This window comes from Acanthaster planci, linkage group LG04 (assembly GCF_054643075.1).
Source record: "Acanthaster planci isolate LZ-2023a linkage group LG04, COTS_SCS, whole genome shotgun sequence".
Taxonomy (NCBI): Eukaryota; Metazoa; Echinodermata; class Asteroidea; order Valvatida; family Acanthasteridae; genus Acanthaster; species Acanthaster planci.
Genome location: NC_141780.1, coordinates 22,690,603 through 22,706,279, shown reverse-complemented (window position 1 = coordinate 22,706,279; position 15,677 = coordinate 22,690,603). Strand labels below are relative to the sequence as shown.

At 40.3% G+C, this 15,677-nt stretch overlaps 1 protein-coding gene across 3 annotated transcripts; it reads left to right on the top strand.

Moving 5' to 3' along the window:
• The first annotated feature begins 1,717 nt into the window (after positions 1-1,717).
• Positions 1,718-15,561, top strand: LOC110983685 (uncharacterized). 3 transcript variants are annotated; one of them, XM_022243149.2, is made up of 4 exons: positions 1,718-1,865; positions 10,973-11,619; positions 12,218-12,345; positions 13,506-15,561. In XM_022243149.2, the coding sequence occupies exons 2-4, from the start codon at positions 11,080-11,082 to the stop codon at positions 13,525-13,527; spliced, it is 690 nt and encodes a 229-aa protein (XP_022098841.2). In that variant the 5' UTR covers positions 1,718-1,865; positions 10,973-11,079; the 3' UTR covers positions 13,528-15,561. The 3 variants fall into 3 exon arrangements, with proteins under 3 accessions (XP_022098841.2, XP_086992104.1, XP_022098850.2); XM_087135978.1 differs by lacking the exon at positions 1,718-1,865 and adding an exon at positions 4,034-4,187; XM_022243158.2 differs by lacking the exon at positions 1,718-1,865 and adding an exon at positions 9,095-9,284.
• The last annotated feature ends 116 nt before the right edge of the window (positions 15,562-15,677 follow it).

Genomic DNA, 15,677 nt, shown 5'->3' with positions numbered 1-15,677 from the left:
TTATGTCGCTTTCCGTTGCTCGGAGCACTTATGGACTACAAACGACAAATCGGATTATTTCAATCATCCAGCGAGAGGCATATTTTAATTTTCATAATCTTCAAGATATCTGTAAAAATGTTTCGCCAGTGTATTATTATGACGTCTCATTTCAGGATTACATTTTCAAGGTAAAATACTGTTTATGGATTTTTGATTTTAAGTATCTGATTATCTATCAAATCTGTAACTAGAAGTCGGCTCGGAATTGCTAGCTCTTGTAGTAAGGAAGTCCTGAAAACACAGTCATTTTATTGTATTTACATCATTTATTTTCTTTATGACTTTCCTGCTAAAAGACGCCGGGCTGCGAAGATTTCATTACAAATTTAACTTCAAATCTTAAGTGAAAAAATCGCTGCTAAATTGAATATAGTTGAAGCAATGATATTTGTTGTAACGTATCAGTATTTTTGATTACACAGCTCTGCATTAATTCCTTCAAAATGAGCCTGAGTATTTACGCTTTAGAAATTATTGATTACGATGGAGTAACTGTAATTTTGTTTCATTGTATCAAGTTTATTTGGCATGTTTGGGGTAGAAATCCTGCCAACATTTTGACATGGATAGCTTCAGATAATTTTAATTATCCCAAAATGAAAGATGTACTTGAACCAATAACCTACGCTGCAAGGGAGTTCAACGTTACAGATGAAGAAGTCTTCATTATTCTTCCAATCATTGTGTCGTGGGTGGTCAGTCTGTGAAGAACTTGAATTCGTTTGCCTCTAGCATGCCGGAGCAACTGTTCAGTATTCGTACGGTCAAACATCATGCGAAAATGCAGAACGCAGCAGCGGGATCTCCGCCGGAGGGAAGAGCGTTGAACTAGCTACAATTAATCAAGAGGCAAGACCGAAGCAATGTACATGAATGCAAACATTCTTCATAAGCCGACAAGATTGAGGGCACGTCCCTTGAGCCTTAGGTTGGCTTGATCAAAATTTACTTTTCTCTCGGCTACGCGGTATAGTACTATAACTCAGAAACGTTAAATTTTAGCTGGAGGTGTGGATGATCTGAGTCGACTGTGAATATTTCTTTTTCGTCGATATTCAACTGCTGTTACAAGCCCCCACTTCCTGTATCACTGCGTTAGTACTACTTCTGAGAAACTTGTCAATACATAACGATAAGTGACGCGTGTCACCATTTCCAAAAATATTCACATAGACACTTAAAAAGCAAAGTGCATTTTGAAAATGTTCGAAAATCTCCACTTTCCAATATCTCGATATTTTTTTCTAAGAAGCGAATCCAATCACACTAAAGAACATAAAATTGTATGAGACAACATGAAACCTGCCGAAAAACTGGATGTGCTGCGCTTCTACATTTGCAGGTTCAAGCTGACGTAAGACTGTGGATTTGTGGCTGCGGCTTATTACCCGGTCACCGTGGAAACGCGTTTCCAGCTGTAGCCAGTTGATTCGGACTTGGCTTAAACCTTGCACTGAATTCAAGAATTGCAGGTTAAATCCCTTGAAGAAATTTAACATTTGAGTCAAGACATTACACACCCTTTTCGTGGACGTGGGAAAAATCACACATCCGTTCTCCCAACCACACACCCCCTTTTCTAAAGAACTTAATAGTTTGAAAGACAAGTCTGTGTTCCCCAGGGACGGCAATGAATTATGTATTATGGCAATATCACACGTGCTCTGTGTTGCGTATAAAACTCTAGTGCGTGGAAAGATCAGGGTGTCACATCGTCCGCACTCGCTATCGACGTTCGCCCCGGTTGCGCTGGCACCAAAGTCTTTTTCCTGTGGATTTGTTTTGAATTGTGAGACAGCTCATGCAGCACTGGAAACAAACAGGTGAGATTTTAACGGATGGAGTTTTAATTTGAATAATTCCCCTTTCCTTGGAAGAATACCCTATACAGGAAAATGTGACGATAACAAATCCAGGAGAGGTTTAAATGGAAACATTCTCCCTCAATGTTCACCTTTTCTTGTGTGGACAGAGTAGTCATTTTTGACCTGGAGAAGTTGGAATAAACAAGCCAGGATGGCTCAAACATCTACGAAAATGAAATGGGCCAAAAAATCTGTATATATACGATTCTGCTTTTAAATTTGACACGTGATCAAGGGAGTTTGATAAACTGCTTTGGCTCGATTAGTCTCAAGTATTAAGCTCTACCCCTCCCCTCTCCCAACTTCAGTCCCTCTCTCCTTGGTCCCTCTTCCTTGGTTATGTTGTTTCGATTTTAGTATAGCGTGAGCGTACGCAACGTGACTCTTTCACTTGCCTTTTGATTGAATTTTTTTGTGATGTTACTACGAAGAATGATTCTATATCCTCTATGATAATCCGGTTTTAGTCGTCTCTCGATCTGTCGATGAGTCAGTATTATAGACCGTTGATTGTTTCGCGCTAATCTACCAGTTTGATTTGAAGAACTGACACGGAAAGGTGTGGCTGATTTGAAAAGGAGGCTTTACTGACCCTAGTGATTTATTAATTGTACCGTATACATAATAGTTTACTTATGATAAACTAGCAACGGTGTTAGCTAGTTGAACCTCGTTTTGGTTCAAACATGGCGATGTCGAAAAAAGCGCCACTAACAGTAGGCCTAATTATGGATGAATGATCTTATTCAAAGATGTACCAAGTCGATTTTTCGTTACAGCATTCGGTCCTCTCGCTTCGCTCTGAATGATGACACTCATAATTATGACGTGTGTGTGGAGTGACACGCTATCCAAAATTATTTGCGCGCATCTCTCACTGTACCATCGTGGGGCATGACTACACTAATTTTTAATATTTTACGGAAATCTTTTGACTTGTCAAAAATTCTTGGTTTGTATAGATTCCAGACAGTTATATGTAATTATCAGTTATATTGAATATTGCATGTCTCTTTTCAAGAAAATTTTAAGAAATTTTCTTAAAAAGTGTAAACATGTGCTTAACCACCAGAAGGTTAAACCTATACAGGCTTGGTGATTTGGGGGGGGTTTGTGGGCGTGGCTGAGATGGTGTGTTCCCCATTCAACGGCAGTACAACTTCACAGCAGGGGACTAAACCTCTGAAATTCTGGAACTTATGCCGGAAATTCCCAAACGTCGACTGCTGCACAACGGTCTGCATAATTTCACAATAGAGATAACAGAACTTTTGAGATGTGCTGATGCGTTGAATTAAAAGAACTGAAAAATTCCATTAAAAGCGTTTCCCTTGTTTTTGCTATCAAGAGGCTATTTTTGGCAACCTTTGTAAAATTTGTGTTTGTAACAGGTACACCGCACTGAGCAAATGAGTAGACAAAATCATTTTCGAAACTCAGTCTTAAACAGTCAATCAAGATGCATCTTTGCGAAATTTCTGGGGCGAAATTTTTCTGAATGTTAAATAGGACTGCTTTGCATTTTGAAATCAACTTGATGAGCTATGTTGAAATTTCAACGATGTCAACAAAAACAAAAAAGGTTTTTTTAAGAGAGGGCTTCTCCGAAAGCAGTTCTTTGATATTAGCTGTTGTTATAATGATATCCTAAATTTGCCATTGCCAAAATCGTTACAGAATAGACTTTCTTACTCATGTAGTGTTCACGGTTGGAACTGGCGTCACTGAGTACTTCAAGGAAATGGGAAAACAAGTGTTCAAATTGTATCGATGTTTGTTCAGGATAAGGCAGAACTGCCCGTGGAGCCGAGGATTGACGGATGCACTTTGTATTGTGACTTTGTCAAAGATACACGTGGAACTAAAAACAAATTTGTGTGAACTTTGGACTTAAATTAGGTTGCGGGAGTTGCCAGATTATTCGAAAAATGGATTTCCAAGAAATTCACGATGCAAAGCAGCAGAAAATACACATGTTTATGCATAGTATACGCTGTGTTTTGCGTTTGCGCGAGTTTTGTGTCCGGGACGGCGTATTATTCGATCATCTTAAGGATCATCAGCAGACGATGGCCGATCGGAAAATCACATCTACAAAACCAACACTACTTTTTATGCCAATTACAAGAATCACATACTTGTGAAAAAAAGGACAGGATTTGTTTCGCCATTCTGTCACGATCATTTGTCTGTAACAAGTATATATGGTTCCACAGCTAGAAGCTGTAAATTGGACACAATTGAATCAAATCGCCCTCGACGACTTTTCACTGCAAATAGGTAAGTACCAAAAGTCATTGTACCTTTTCTTAAGCTGTACGTATTGCTGATCGAGAAGCCTTTTCTTGTTTTATTGTCCTCTTTATGTTTTTTTTTCCAGATTTGAACTATAACTCAAATCACACTTTCATCGCTCACATTCACGATGAAGAGAAATATTTGAATTCTAGACTTTTCATAGCCTTACACAGGAATCCCATTGACTTTACACTAACAGCTGCTAGATTGATAAAAGAGCGATAACGGGTTACATGATCTATGCGTAGAATAAATATGGACAAACCAATACCACCTGCTAGCGGCCGAGGTACAAATTACCCCAGTCTCCACGGAGTAGAATTACTTGTATCAATTTAACTGTCTTAAATCTGACACCTGCACCTGATCCAGTGAGGTTCGAGGGTCGTAAGACTTCAGATGGCAAGATTTTTGGGCCTTAGTCTGAATTGAGTGCGTACTTTAATCTATTAAAGTGCTATAGCAGGGAAATCTTTGAAACCGTTTGTGGGCATTATTTCAAGATTATGGAAGTATATCTAGGATATGGTAAGAAAAAATTAATTCGTACGTACGGCCTACTTTTTCGTACGTAGGGATTAGTAGTCCACATGTTACATTCCATTCCATACTTCAGTTCATTGGACTTGAGCGGGACCAAGAGAGGGCGCGATTTCCTAGCAAAGGATGCTCCTTTGGTAGAAACTTCACCTTGCTGGTTCCCAAATGCCCTAAATACACTCTCATACGAGATTGACAGTAAATAGACCGCAAAAATTTCTTTACTCGTTTTCATCGTGTGTCAAATATGAGCTTGACACTTGACACTTGGCCCTTCTTCGGTTAAACCTTTTGCTGGAACGTACGAGCCAAACCTTTATGCTTAATCACGTGCGGCAGGATACCGTTGAAAGCCTTGATTTCCCGGCTACCGATTGATAGCCTTCTATCCTAACGACTGCGTTTTATCTTAGAAGGTCGATCGTTAGTCTAAGCCTAAAGTTCGATTGCTAGTTGGCTTCGGCCTGGGCGATCAGCTGACGTGCGAGCGTGAATGGCTGCAAGTCCTACTGTGACGCATTGCCTGGTAAACTTTCAACTCTTGAGGTATCAGAAGCAGTTTATCATAGTCATCAGACACGGATGGGGTGGGGGGTCATGCCAGCGCCTGCGTTATTTTAAATCCGGGTAGCAATTAGTTATACAAGCATATATAGTTCAAGCTGCATTCGTTGCAATATGTTACCTGTGGACTGTATTTTATAACTACTTTTAATAGGAATAGGATCTTCTAAACTGATGAAAATGTATGGCATTTCTGATAAATGCAATTTGTGTTATTGCAGTATATTACGATAACTTATTCAAAATGAGACTAAGATGAAACGAGATATGGAACCAATCAAACAATGCAATTTCCACTGATTCAAACACAGGGAGCTTCTTATAAATAAGTGATATGATCCATGCGTGAATTTAAATGAATCTCAAAAGATCATGGAACTGACAAACATTCTCCCGACAAACAGGGATATGAGGAATTAGTTATGATACCACATAATTGACACTAAATCCGTCTGGATCAACGACTGAATCCATCAAATGTGTTAATCATGGTAAAAGTCCCAGGTATACCTGTCAAGTTAAAGAAAGGCATAAATTCTTTGACATTTGATCTATTAAACTCCTTGATATCGTGTAGGTGTCAGCAAAAGGTCACGAGTCTCTTAGCGGGTTCCCGTTTTCGTCACGTGCAACTGTGTTGTTTTCTGTTTCTAGCTTCTGCTAAAGAGAATTGTGTTTGCCAATTACATGTACATTGCAACACATGCAGGACATTTGTTCGCCAGAGGTATGAAAGGAAGGCAAAAATGTTGTGCCAAACGTTTCAATTCTAGCGAGATGATTCTTTTAACTGAATGTCTTTGTTATTTTCACAATTTTTAATATCATAAGTTAACTCAGGGTCGTCCGATTAGGCTTTGACAAAATGTTACTTTATGGCTCTCAGGTCTATAGGCCCTAAGCTCTCAAATACTTCGTTCAGAGGAAACCCACCCGATCAAACAAGATGCAGTAACTGTACTGAGGTATTGTGAGGTATTCGAATCGTGGTCACTCCTAGCAAGAGCGGATGGGGGAGGGTGTCAACAAGGGTTATGGCCACCCCACCACTGCACTAAAACAATCAGTGAAAATAATGAGAGAAAGGCGATTGGTGTGTGTTTTTCCTTTTTCATGTTCCTTCCTTCAAAAAGCACGGGAGGGCCACAAATATTATGTAGCCTCACCCTCCAGAAAAGTCTTAAAAGGTTATATGGGCAAATTCAATACCCCCCGAAAATTTGCTTCTATAGGTCCGCCTTGCCCCTAGTAAATATAAAGAGGAGATTACAAAATTCATGTACCACTGTAACCGAACTTATAATTATTAAAGCGTCTTGTGACGAAGAGTTGTACCAAACAAACATCAAAACAAACGAGACAGTATTTACAATTAAGGATAGCCATGTACAGAACTGAGGTAGACCCATGGAGCTAGACCAGAATCACGCACCATGCACGTGCTGCTTCAGTCAAGACTGCGACACGATTGGTTGAACTGCTTGCAACTATCCTTATTAATACACAAGGTAACTCACGCATGCTCAATTATTGGGTTTGTTTCATTCGTCGACTTTGACACCACATTAGAAAATCCGACACGTCATATTACGAGTCCCGCTGAGTAAACAAACTAGACTAAAATACCAGCCTTTTTTTGCGTACCCGCTGTATGTAGTGAACAGAAATCCGCCTGTCGAAATGCTTACAAAATGTTTACTATTTTTTCAGGCAGAATACTTGGATCATACTTAGAATACCAATTAGTGAACAAAAATATGATCCCCTATAGGTCCTACAACAAGGAAGTACAATTCAATTTGGGCAACATTGATTATATTTGGATTAGAGGAGTTCCATCTCATCTTGGAAAACCTACGGGTGTCGTATTAACTTAATATTGAGGTAACTTTTTGATTGGAAGTGCTGATAGGTATAGTGTAGGCATGCATTTTTACCTACCAAAGGAAATGAACTTTGAACATCCTTACCTGTATCCTGAATTAGTTCGTATTTCCAGGACTTGTTTATGATATTGTGGTCGAATAATTTATTTCTGTCCTGGGACTGAATTTTCACTGGTGTTTGTGTAAAAAAATTGTTATCAGTTTGGGATAAAAACTATATATGCATTGTTCACCTACTACAAAACATTCTGAGATTCAGAAGTATATAAAAAGTATGACAGAATACTTGAAAACATGGTGATGATATGAAGAATACGTTAGCTTGGCTGAAGTACTCACTGTCTGTGATCGTCAAATCATCATCATTCGACGCAAAGTCAGAGGACGGATTCGATGGCACCGAGTTGACACTTTGGTATGATTTAGATCAGTTTTGCAAGTTGTCCAGTCCTTCATGAGGTAGTTATTCAGTTACAATTAAGTTATCCAAGACCCAGAGAAGCAGCGCTAACCCAACATTTGCTTTAACGTCATGGGTGTCTGACAATATTGATCAAGAATGTGCTCAAAGCGTGTAAAGACCTAAAGGAAGCTTTGCAAGCACAGTGGATGTGGTCTCAGTATGAGGTGTCAGAATACTTAGACCACTGTTGAGAACTGGGGAGAGAGATGGCGGAGCGCTCCGTGGACGTCCAATTCAAAATCACTGCCTGCGAGAAAGATTGAAATAATCATGTGATTGAACCAAACAGTTTACGTCTTGTTTGTTTGTTCGTTCACATACTCACTTCCCTATCAGTTGTGAAAATGTTATTTACGATATCTATATTGAATTCCAGTTTCAAAGTTATAAACTGCTATTGTTTCATGAAATTTATAATAAAAAAGGAGCACTAGTAAAGCAGGTTTGTTAGCAGTTATCTAAACAGAAATACAGACATTGCAGCTATAATCTTGGTGCTTCAACGTTTCTCGATGTAAGCTAAAGTGCAAACCTACACCACTGGGTTTTATCGCGAAAGGGAGGAAAAGAAAGGGAAATCCAAAAGGGTTAGGTTGTATAAACACGAGACAAGTCTTGAGTAGCTGTCAAACTTCTACTATGGCGCATTCTAAACTTGAACTGGTCGCTCAAGAGGTACAGAGTTCCTAAAAGCCTTGTGTGAATGCTAGTGCACTGATGTTCTCAAACAATCGTGGACGTTAAACAAAAGATTGACTGTCCACGATTCCCGATATGTCCACGATTGCCAAACGTGTACAAAACATATTAGAGGCCTCCAAAAAAGTATGAACAAAAGAGGACAATAGGAACGTCCACGATTGCCCCCAAAACACGTTTGTGTGTGTGTGTGGCCATCGTTGGCTACAGATGCTGGGAGTGTACATATCAGGTCACAGAATGTTTTTCTGTCCGTCGACTGTCTGAGTGATCAAGTCGCTATTGTTTACTTGAATGTTCCGTATTGTCAGGAAAAAAAAATAATAACCTTTTTTGCTTAGGACAAACAAAAGGCGCCGTGAAGTATTATTTTTTACAATCATACACCAATCAATTAGTGGGTCCGAGCATAGTCCAAAGATCCCTCGTGTTAGGTACGTGATCCTGCTTAGCAAAGTTGTGGGACTTGACTTATTGGGTCCCAGCACAGTCCACAATCATGTAAATTGTCAAAACATAATATGCACTCATCTTTCTTAAGAGAATATGCAAAGTTTAAAGTTCAAACCGCATTTTATAATAAGATAGTCTCTCGAAGTACTCGATTGAAAGACTGTTTTATCGACTTCGTCCACTGGCACTTTAATCCAATGATAAGAAATCGATAAGAGTGAACAAATCACGGGGTTCGCTCAGAATAACAAGTATTTGCTGTGATATATAAAAGTTTGAAGCGACCTGGTAATATTGGCCATTCCATCGCCAGTGCCTGGTCGCACCGTATAGAGGTTGTTGCTCTTTCGTAACCGTCAGTTAGTGACCCAGTGATGTACTTCGAGAGTTCCAGCATCTCTGAAATGCAGATTGTGTTCCGTGATAGCCTGTTAACTCGTTTCGTCTGTGTACAAAAACGAATCTGGAGAACAGGTAAGTCTTATTCAAAGCAAACTCTTTGACTTTGAGTATGAGTTCAAGCTTGATTTGAGCCATAGCTTGACTTCTTCCTGGATTCTACAGTGATTATGCACTTAATTAAGGTGGACTCAGCGAATCACGTGTAGTGAGTCAAACGGTACTCAGTCTAATCATTCTTCAGAGTGATGCCATGCAGAGCACACGGCCAAATCTGTGCTATCAAGTTCAGACTTGAGATGAGTCTACTCCTGTAGTATTTGATTTAAGTCCGACCCTGCGTTTACCTTCTTCGTTTCTTACATCCCTATTAGGCCTATAACTCTAATAACACAAGGAAGCGTTCGTGCAAGTCCAGCAAGACGATTTATTTATAATCTGTCTTTTCACCTGCTTTTTATCGACTGTTTCCCTAAAGCCATTAGTCGTCGGAACACAGTTTCTTTTTCCACCTGCATTCACCTTTTTGATTTTTAAGTTTTATATAGAACCTTGTTTGGTGGTGTGAAGATGAAATATAGTGCAGTGTTGACTGGAAAGGTATCATTTTTGTCTGCATGTAGTGATACCAGGTCAACTTTCAGGAAAAATTACTACTTGTGTCTAGCCCATGTAGTCGAAAAGAGCCATGCTCTAAACCTCGTGGCTCACTCGTGCAAATAATTCGCTAAAATCCCGCGCTCAATGCAAGGTCACGGCCCAAACGTGCCAAATTGAAGTTCACGTGGAAGGATGATAACCACTCCATTGTCACACAAAAAATTGAAGTGCGGGGTTTCCGTTGTTCCTGATCTTTGTTCTGGGTCTCCCTGATAATTTTGTAATGGAGATCAAACAGCAGAGCTTGAAGTTCAGCGTGACTAAGATCGTTCGAAACTGGGTCCCATTGTTTAAATTAAAACTGTTATAAGTAAACAAGTAATGTGGACATTGAGATGGTAGTTTTTTGGTCATAATGAAGATCGTTCGTGAGTTTGAATGAGCTTTACATTAAATTGCCAAAAACAATCAAGAAATTGTAACCTAACCTAAAGAACAAGTAAACTCAGACCGCAACTTTATATGATTGCTATTTGAGAGAAAATAGTTGAGGCATTCTCACTCATAATATTTCTGTCTCTAACCTCGGCCGGAGAGCCGTAGCCTTTTTACTTATAAAAAAACCCAGTCCAGATCATGTACATTTTGAGTACGTCAGAACTCTAGAGAGTCTAGGTAATGACCTTGAAACCCGTAAAAATCAGCTGTGTGAAGAGCTCACTTTTATTTCAGTGGCACTGATTGATAACGTGTGACATAAGTCGGGACTCCCGCAGGCCAATCTAATTTAGTGGCAAACCTCTTAGGTCGGTCATCTGTTATCATGCCTAGGGGTGTACCCCACAGGGTAAGGTGATTTGAACGGAAATAATCTCAATCTCCGGACTTTTTAATCAACGGAACCCAGGGCTCCCCCTTTTTCCAAACTTCCAGGAGGCTCGATCGGGTTGAAATGAAATTACACTTGAATTCTAAAGTGATTTTGACTTTGGGTCGATTTGCTGGACGACTGTTTGAACACGGCAGTCCCAGTGCATCTGGTCAATTTGTAATGATGTTACAACTATATAGAGGATAAATAAGGACGTCAAAAAAGTCCTGATGTCAGGTAACCATGACATCATCGCACCTCATTCTATCTCGTCTTCCTCTTTAACTCACAGGAGAGTCGAACATTTTCAAACCGATAGCGAGCCGCATCTCACTTTGAGCTTCGTCAGGAAACGTTAAAAGGACCGAACAAACTTGGTGATACAATTTCAGAACAGGTATGGCTGCCAGCGTGTCTTTTGCTTTTCTCATGTGCATTATGTTGGTAACGTGCGCCTTGGCACGGCCAATCGGTTGCCAGGACTCGGACCGCTCCTCAAGCCCCTTAGCCAGACTCATGAGGAGAAGCGCGGCTATCGCCTCTAGGCTCCGGCTCCTGAGGTCTTTGAGAGAACGCCGCTGGGCCAGGTCCTATCCCATCTGGAAGACCCTGCATAGGGTACAGGAGCGCAACATGGACATCTCCCATCTGCCGCCGCTGCCTTTGCCGGACACGGAGCAGCATGCCCGGGACTTCGACCAGATACGCGCGGCTGTGGAGAAGGACTCGGAAGGCAACAAGAACTCATGGGTAGTCGGGGATGTCTTTGAGGGGGGCAGCTGGGGCAGCAAGCCTGTCGTTTTCTCAGAAGTTCCAAACCCAGAAGAAGGGAATGGTGGGGAAGTGGAGTCTGACCTGAACGAAGGATGGGATAACGGCAACCCTCCCATTGAGAACGAGGATAATTCGGATGCGGATTGGGGAGAGTATAAAAATCCAGTAAGTATACTGTCTGGAGAGTAAAATGTAAAAAGAATGTCTAATACTTTTAGTCGAGTGGAATCGAGTTGTGTGGTTACAAGGTTGAGTGCATGTGGGCGGGACCAGGACTAAACGATAAAGGTCATTTCACACTGTTGGCACAGGTTTTTTTTTATTTTATACAAAACCAAACTTGATGCATCCATCCGAACACAAACTTTCAGATTCCAGTAACTATAACTCTCATTATATAGCCCCAGGAGAAGCAGTACGACATGTCAAGCTTTTAGCTGATTTCTTCTTTAGTTTCGGCTTGAGTAAAGACGACATAATCCGACGTGGATCCAGGGGGGTATTGGGAGTCGACCCCTCCCCCCGCTCTGAGACAAAAAAAGTTTAAAATTAGGGGGGAAATGGAAATAAATAAAGTAAATGCACCAATACTACCGATGTGTCATCATTGTTCCACTTGTCTGTAAATTTGAGACATTACCTAAAACTTTCGAAAGCCTGATACCCCCCGGCAGAATTCCTGGATCCGCCCCTGGTAATGTTTGTCCTTTCCACCTTTCTGGCGTATCTAATAAAGCATACTTTTCCTCTTCGCATTCTGCAGTACCTGGATTGCATTGACGATAATATTGTTGGCATCCCTTGTACGCGTGACAGTGATTGCCGAGGATGTACAGCATATCACTGCTCTGCCAGCACGAATCACTGTGTGGCTGGCCCCAGGCCTCATCTGTAAGAGTGTTTTTTTTTTTTTTCAATTTTACATGCATTACCGTGAGAAAATACTTGTTCTCATTAATATTTACGAGGAAATGTAGCGTGTAACTGAATTGCACGTTTCACAAACTTAAGGATACTTCACAAATCTGTCTGTAGCTTAATGGGAACCCTAGAGTGTTATAATTCATGGTTTCATAACTCAATGTACAGCCCGATGACTAGCCAGACGTTACTTTCGAAGAAGCGTGTCATTTGGACTTTACAAGGGCACAGCTTGATAATTCAGTAGTTTTTGTTGTCAGTGTTAAAAACGTTACGACAGATGGGACTGCCTATAAGTAATGTTTCTGTCATCAAAATTGCACGGTGTGGACAATTTTCATCAAGCAATATAAAAAGAAAAGCTCTTAAAACTGATCATAGGCCTATGCAACGAATGGGCACTAATACGAGTTAGGCATTAATCATATTACAGTCTAAGCTGCGTCCGAATCAATTGGCTATGGCTTGAAATTACACAAGACTCAATGGGATGTGGCCACGGCCACAACCATAGACTCATTCATAATTTCTAGCCGCAGCCAAGTCTTTTGGACACGGCCTTACGTTCTGAGCTATGTGATAAAAAGGTACATGAAGATGTTCACTGGTTGTTTTCTTCAATTAAATTGTCAAAATTGTTTTCATACTTGAAGAAGCTTAAGGTGACAGATTTTTACACCAGGGTTTGTTAATCTAGGGGCCTACCGAAATCCGATTATTTTCTTCAAAACGCGCGCAGATTCTTTTGGGAATGGTCTTCACTGTTGGATTCTTCTAAAAGCAAATGTGCCTTGATACCTTGGAGGATTTTCTTGAATCAAATCTTCTAAAATAAAAAAAAATCACAGGTTTTCCTTCAAACTACAAAACTAGAAGGAGTTTTCAGCGCCTCGGGTTTGAATAGCTTCGTTAGTGCCGGATTAGTTCAAGACGTGGATGCGAATAATGCATTAACCTTTGCATCTTTAATAATTTACGTGTTGTTGGGAAAAAGAAGAAATTTTCCAATGAACATTACTTCAATTCGTTTCTTACACTGGGAAAACTGTGTTTTGCCCCAGGCTGGGCTTGAACTGCAACTGCGTACGATCATTCATTTCTCTCTTTTTTCCGCTTTCTTTTCTCTATAGGAGTTTCAGTGGATTTATCTGAATCACATTTGCCTTTGCCATCAAGATTCAGAGGGTGCAATTCCAAACTGTTTCTATTCGTATATTTTTGATGTACTCGCGGCTACTTCGTTCTCAACAACTTCTTGCGGTTTGCCTGATGCAATCCAGATTCTCTTCTCTCGGCATGCATGGATACAAATTTTTATTTCTCAATCAACTTGAAGTTTGGCCGGTAGTGCAGATTGCGGGACTACGACCCTTGACCGAATGGAGAACCTCGCGGGCAGTGCTCCTTATTTCTCGTGTATATCTTCACTACTGGAGCAAGGAACAACAGACAGTTTCCTTTGGCCTTGCAAACAGCTTTCGTTAGGATACATGAACACACAGATATACCCTGGACAATAGGTGTAACGATGTTTATCTCGATAGCTTGACATTTAAAAATGGCACAACTCCGAGTGAGTAAAAAAGGAAATTGTGATTTCTTACAGAGTGAGATAAGTTAAGAACATCCTTATATGACCTTCGCACGCCCCGTAACCAGCGAAAGTTTTTTCTTTTGAATGTTTTCCTTACATAATTTGTTTTTCGGCAAACTTACGACCATTAGTCAAAGCTTCCTACGCTTTGCTTTTCACGAACTTTAAGATCTGCCATTTGCCACAAAATTCTCACTGTCGTTGTTTCGTGACTTTGGCAGGGACGCTGAAGGTGTAAAAAAAGTCTGTTTTATCTTTTTGAAAGGCTGGTTCATTATTTTACCCAATAGATGAAGGGAACTTCAAGACACCAACATGGTCGTTTCATCTGACCGTCCAATTTGCTTCGAACTAATATCTCACCCCCCCTTGACCATGGCCAATAATTGCCATTGTCCATCCGCACGCCCCTTTGACCTATATGCCTCCAATTACCCTCGATTCTCCTCTATAGTTTGTCTTTGATATCCAGGCATTGAATCATATCACCATACACCAATGCACTGACTGATAATAACTCCATCAAGCCCCACTCCCCCACTCAAGGTAAACGCGAGGTGTGCTGACTGATTGCAACAAGATATCAACTGCGCAATATTTGCAATAACACGGCATTAGGGTGGGCTTTGTTTTCCCGTCAATTTTTATCAGTTGGCAAAGTCCAATCACCCCAAATCAACATGGCATGTACTGCCGCTGTATCTAACAACATTGTTTAATACTTGTTTCCAATCTAAAGTGAGTGATTAGACACCTGTTACTCAGAAGGACATCCAATGTAAAGTTTTCCTCGGTATCGCTTAATCCCATTTGTAATCCTGGTGTATCATAGCAAAACCCCACACTACGCAACTAATCCAGATTTTTATCGAGATGTCGACAAAACTAATGTCATGGAATCAAAGCTTCTGTCCCACCCACCAAATTGTCATTCATCCAATTGTAGTGTGCGACAATGTTGTCAAAGACCTCAAAGCATTCAAGCACACGAGCTTCATCGCTCCGAATTCCTAATTGGGCTGCTCTCACAAGAATGAATTCCTAATTGGGCCGCTCTAACAAGAATAAACCCCAGCGCTTATTTCACACACTCATGAACTTATTCTGAGAGATCCTCTGCGTGAAAATTGTTCGTTTTGTCTATCACGGACACAATGTGTGAGACAGCTTTATAGAAAATGTAAACTCTTTCTATTTTGGCGTGAAACTACTCACAATATTTATCGCGGATTTGACTTAGGAAGGGAGTTTGGAAATAACATTCAGCCAGTCCTTTTTCCTTAAATCTTAGACTTTTTCTCAAACACAGTAGCCAAATACCAAGGTCATTCTTTCTCCAAAGCTACTCCTGAAAATCTCGGATACGGATAAAATATACAAACTCAGTTGCTGTTTGTGGTTTAGGATTGAGGTGTTTAAAGTGCAATGTATTGATGTTTTATTACTACTGTATACTCCTTTCTTGTCAGTTCAATCTGAATTATGAATTCTTGTTGATTTGAATTGTTTGTGCACGATTAATTGCGTAAATTAATTGCTATGTGTATTCCACACTTAATACAGAATAAAAAAAAAGCAAAAAAGGGTAAGGTTTGATCCCTGTTTTTTCTTATGTGTTTCCTTGCACCAATTCCCCTAATAATTTTAGCCCCTCCATTATCCGTTTAGTGACAGGCCAAATTTTAATCATTAAAGCAGTTCACTTTGT

Bases quoted from the DNA above. Each gene is read 5' to 3' on its own strand.
- LOC110983685 (XM_022243149.2), top strand. From the start codon at position 11,080: ATGGCTGCCAGCGTGTCTTTTGCTTTTCTCATGTGCATTATGTTGGTA. The intron at 11,620-12,217 runs GTAAGTATACTG...CGCATTCTGCAG, and splicing joins GGGGAGAGTATAAAAATCCA to TACCTGGATTGCATTGACGA. The intron at 12,346-13,505 runs GTAAGAGTGTTT...TTTTCTCTATAG, and splicing joins GCTGGCCCCAGGCCTCATCT to GAGTTTCAGTGGATTTATCT.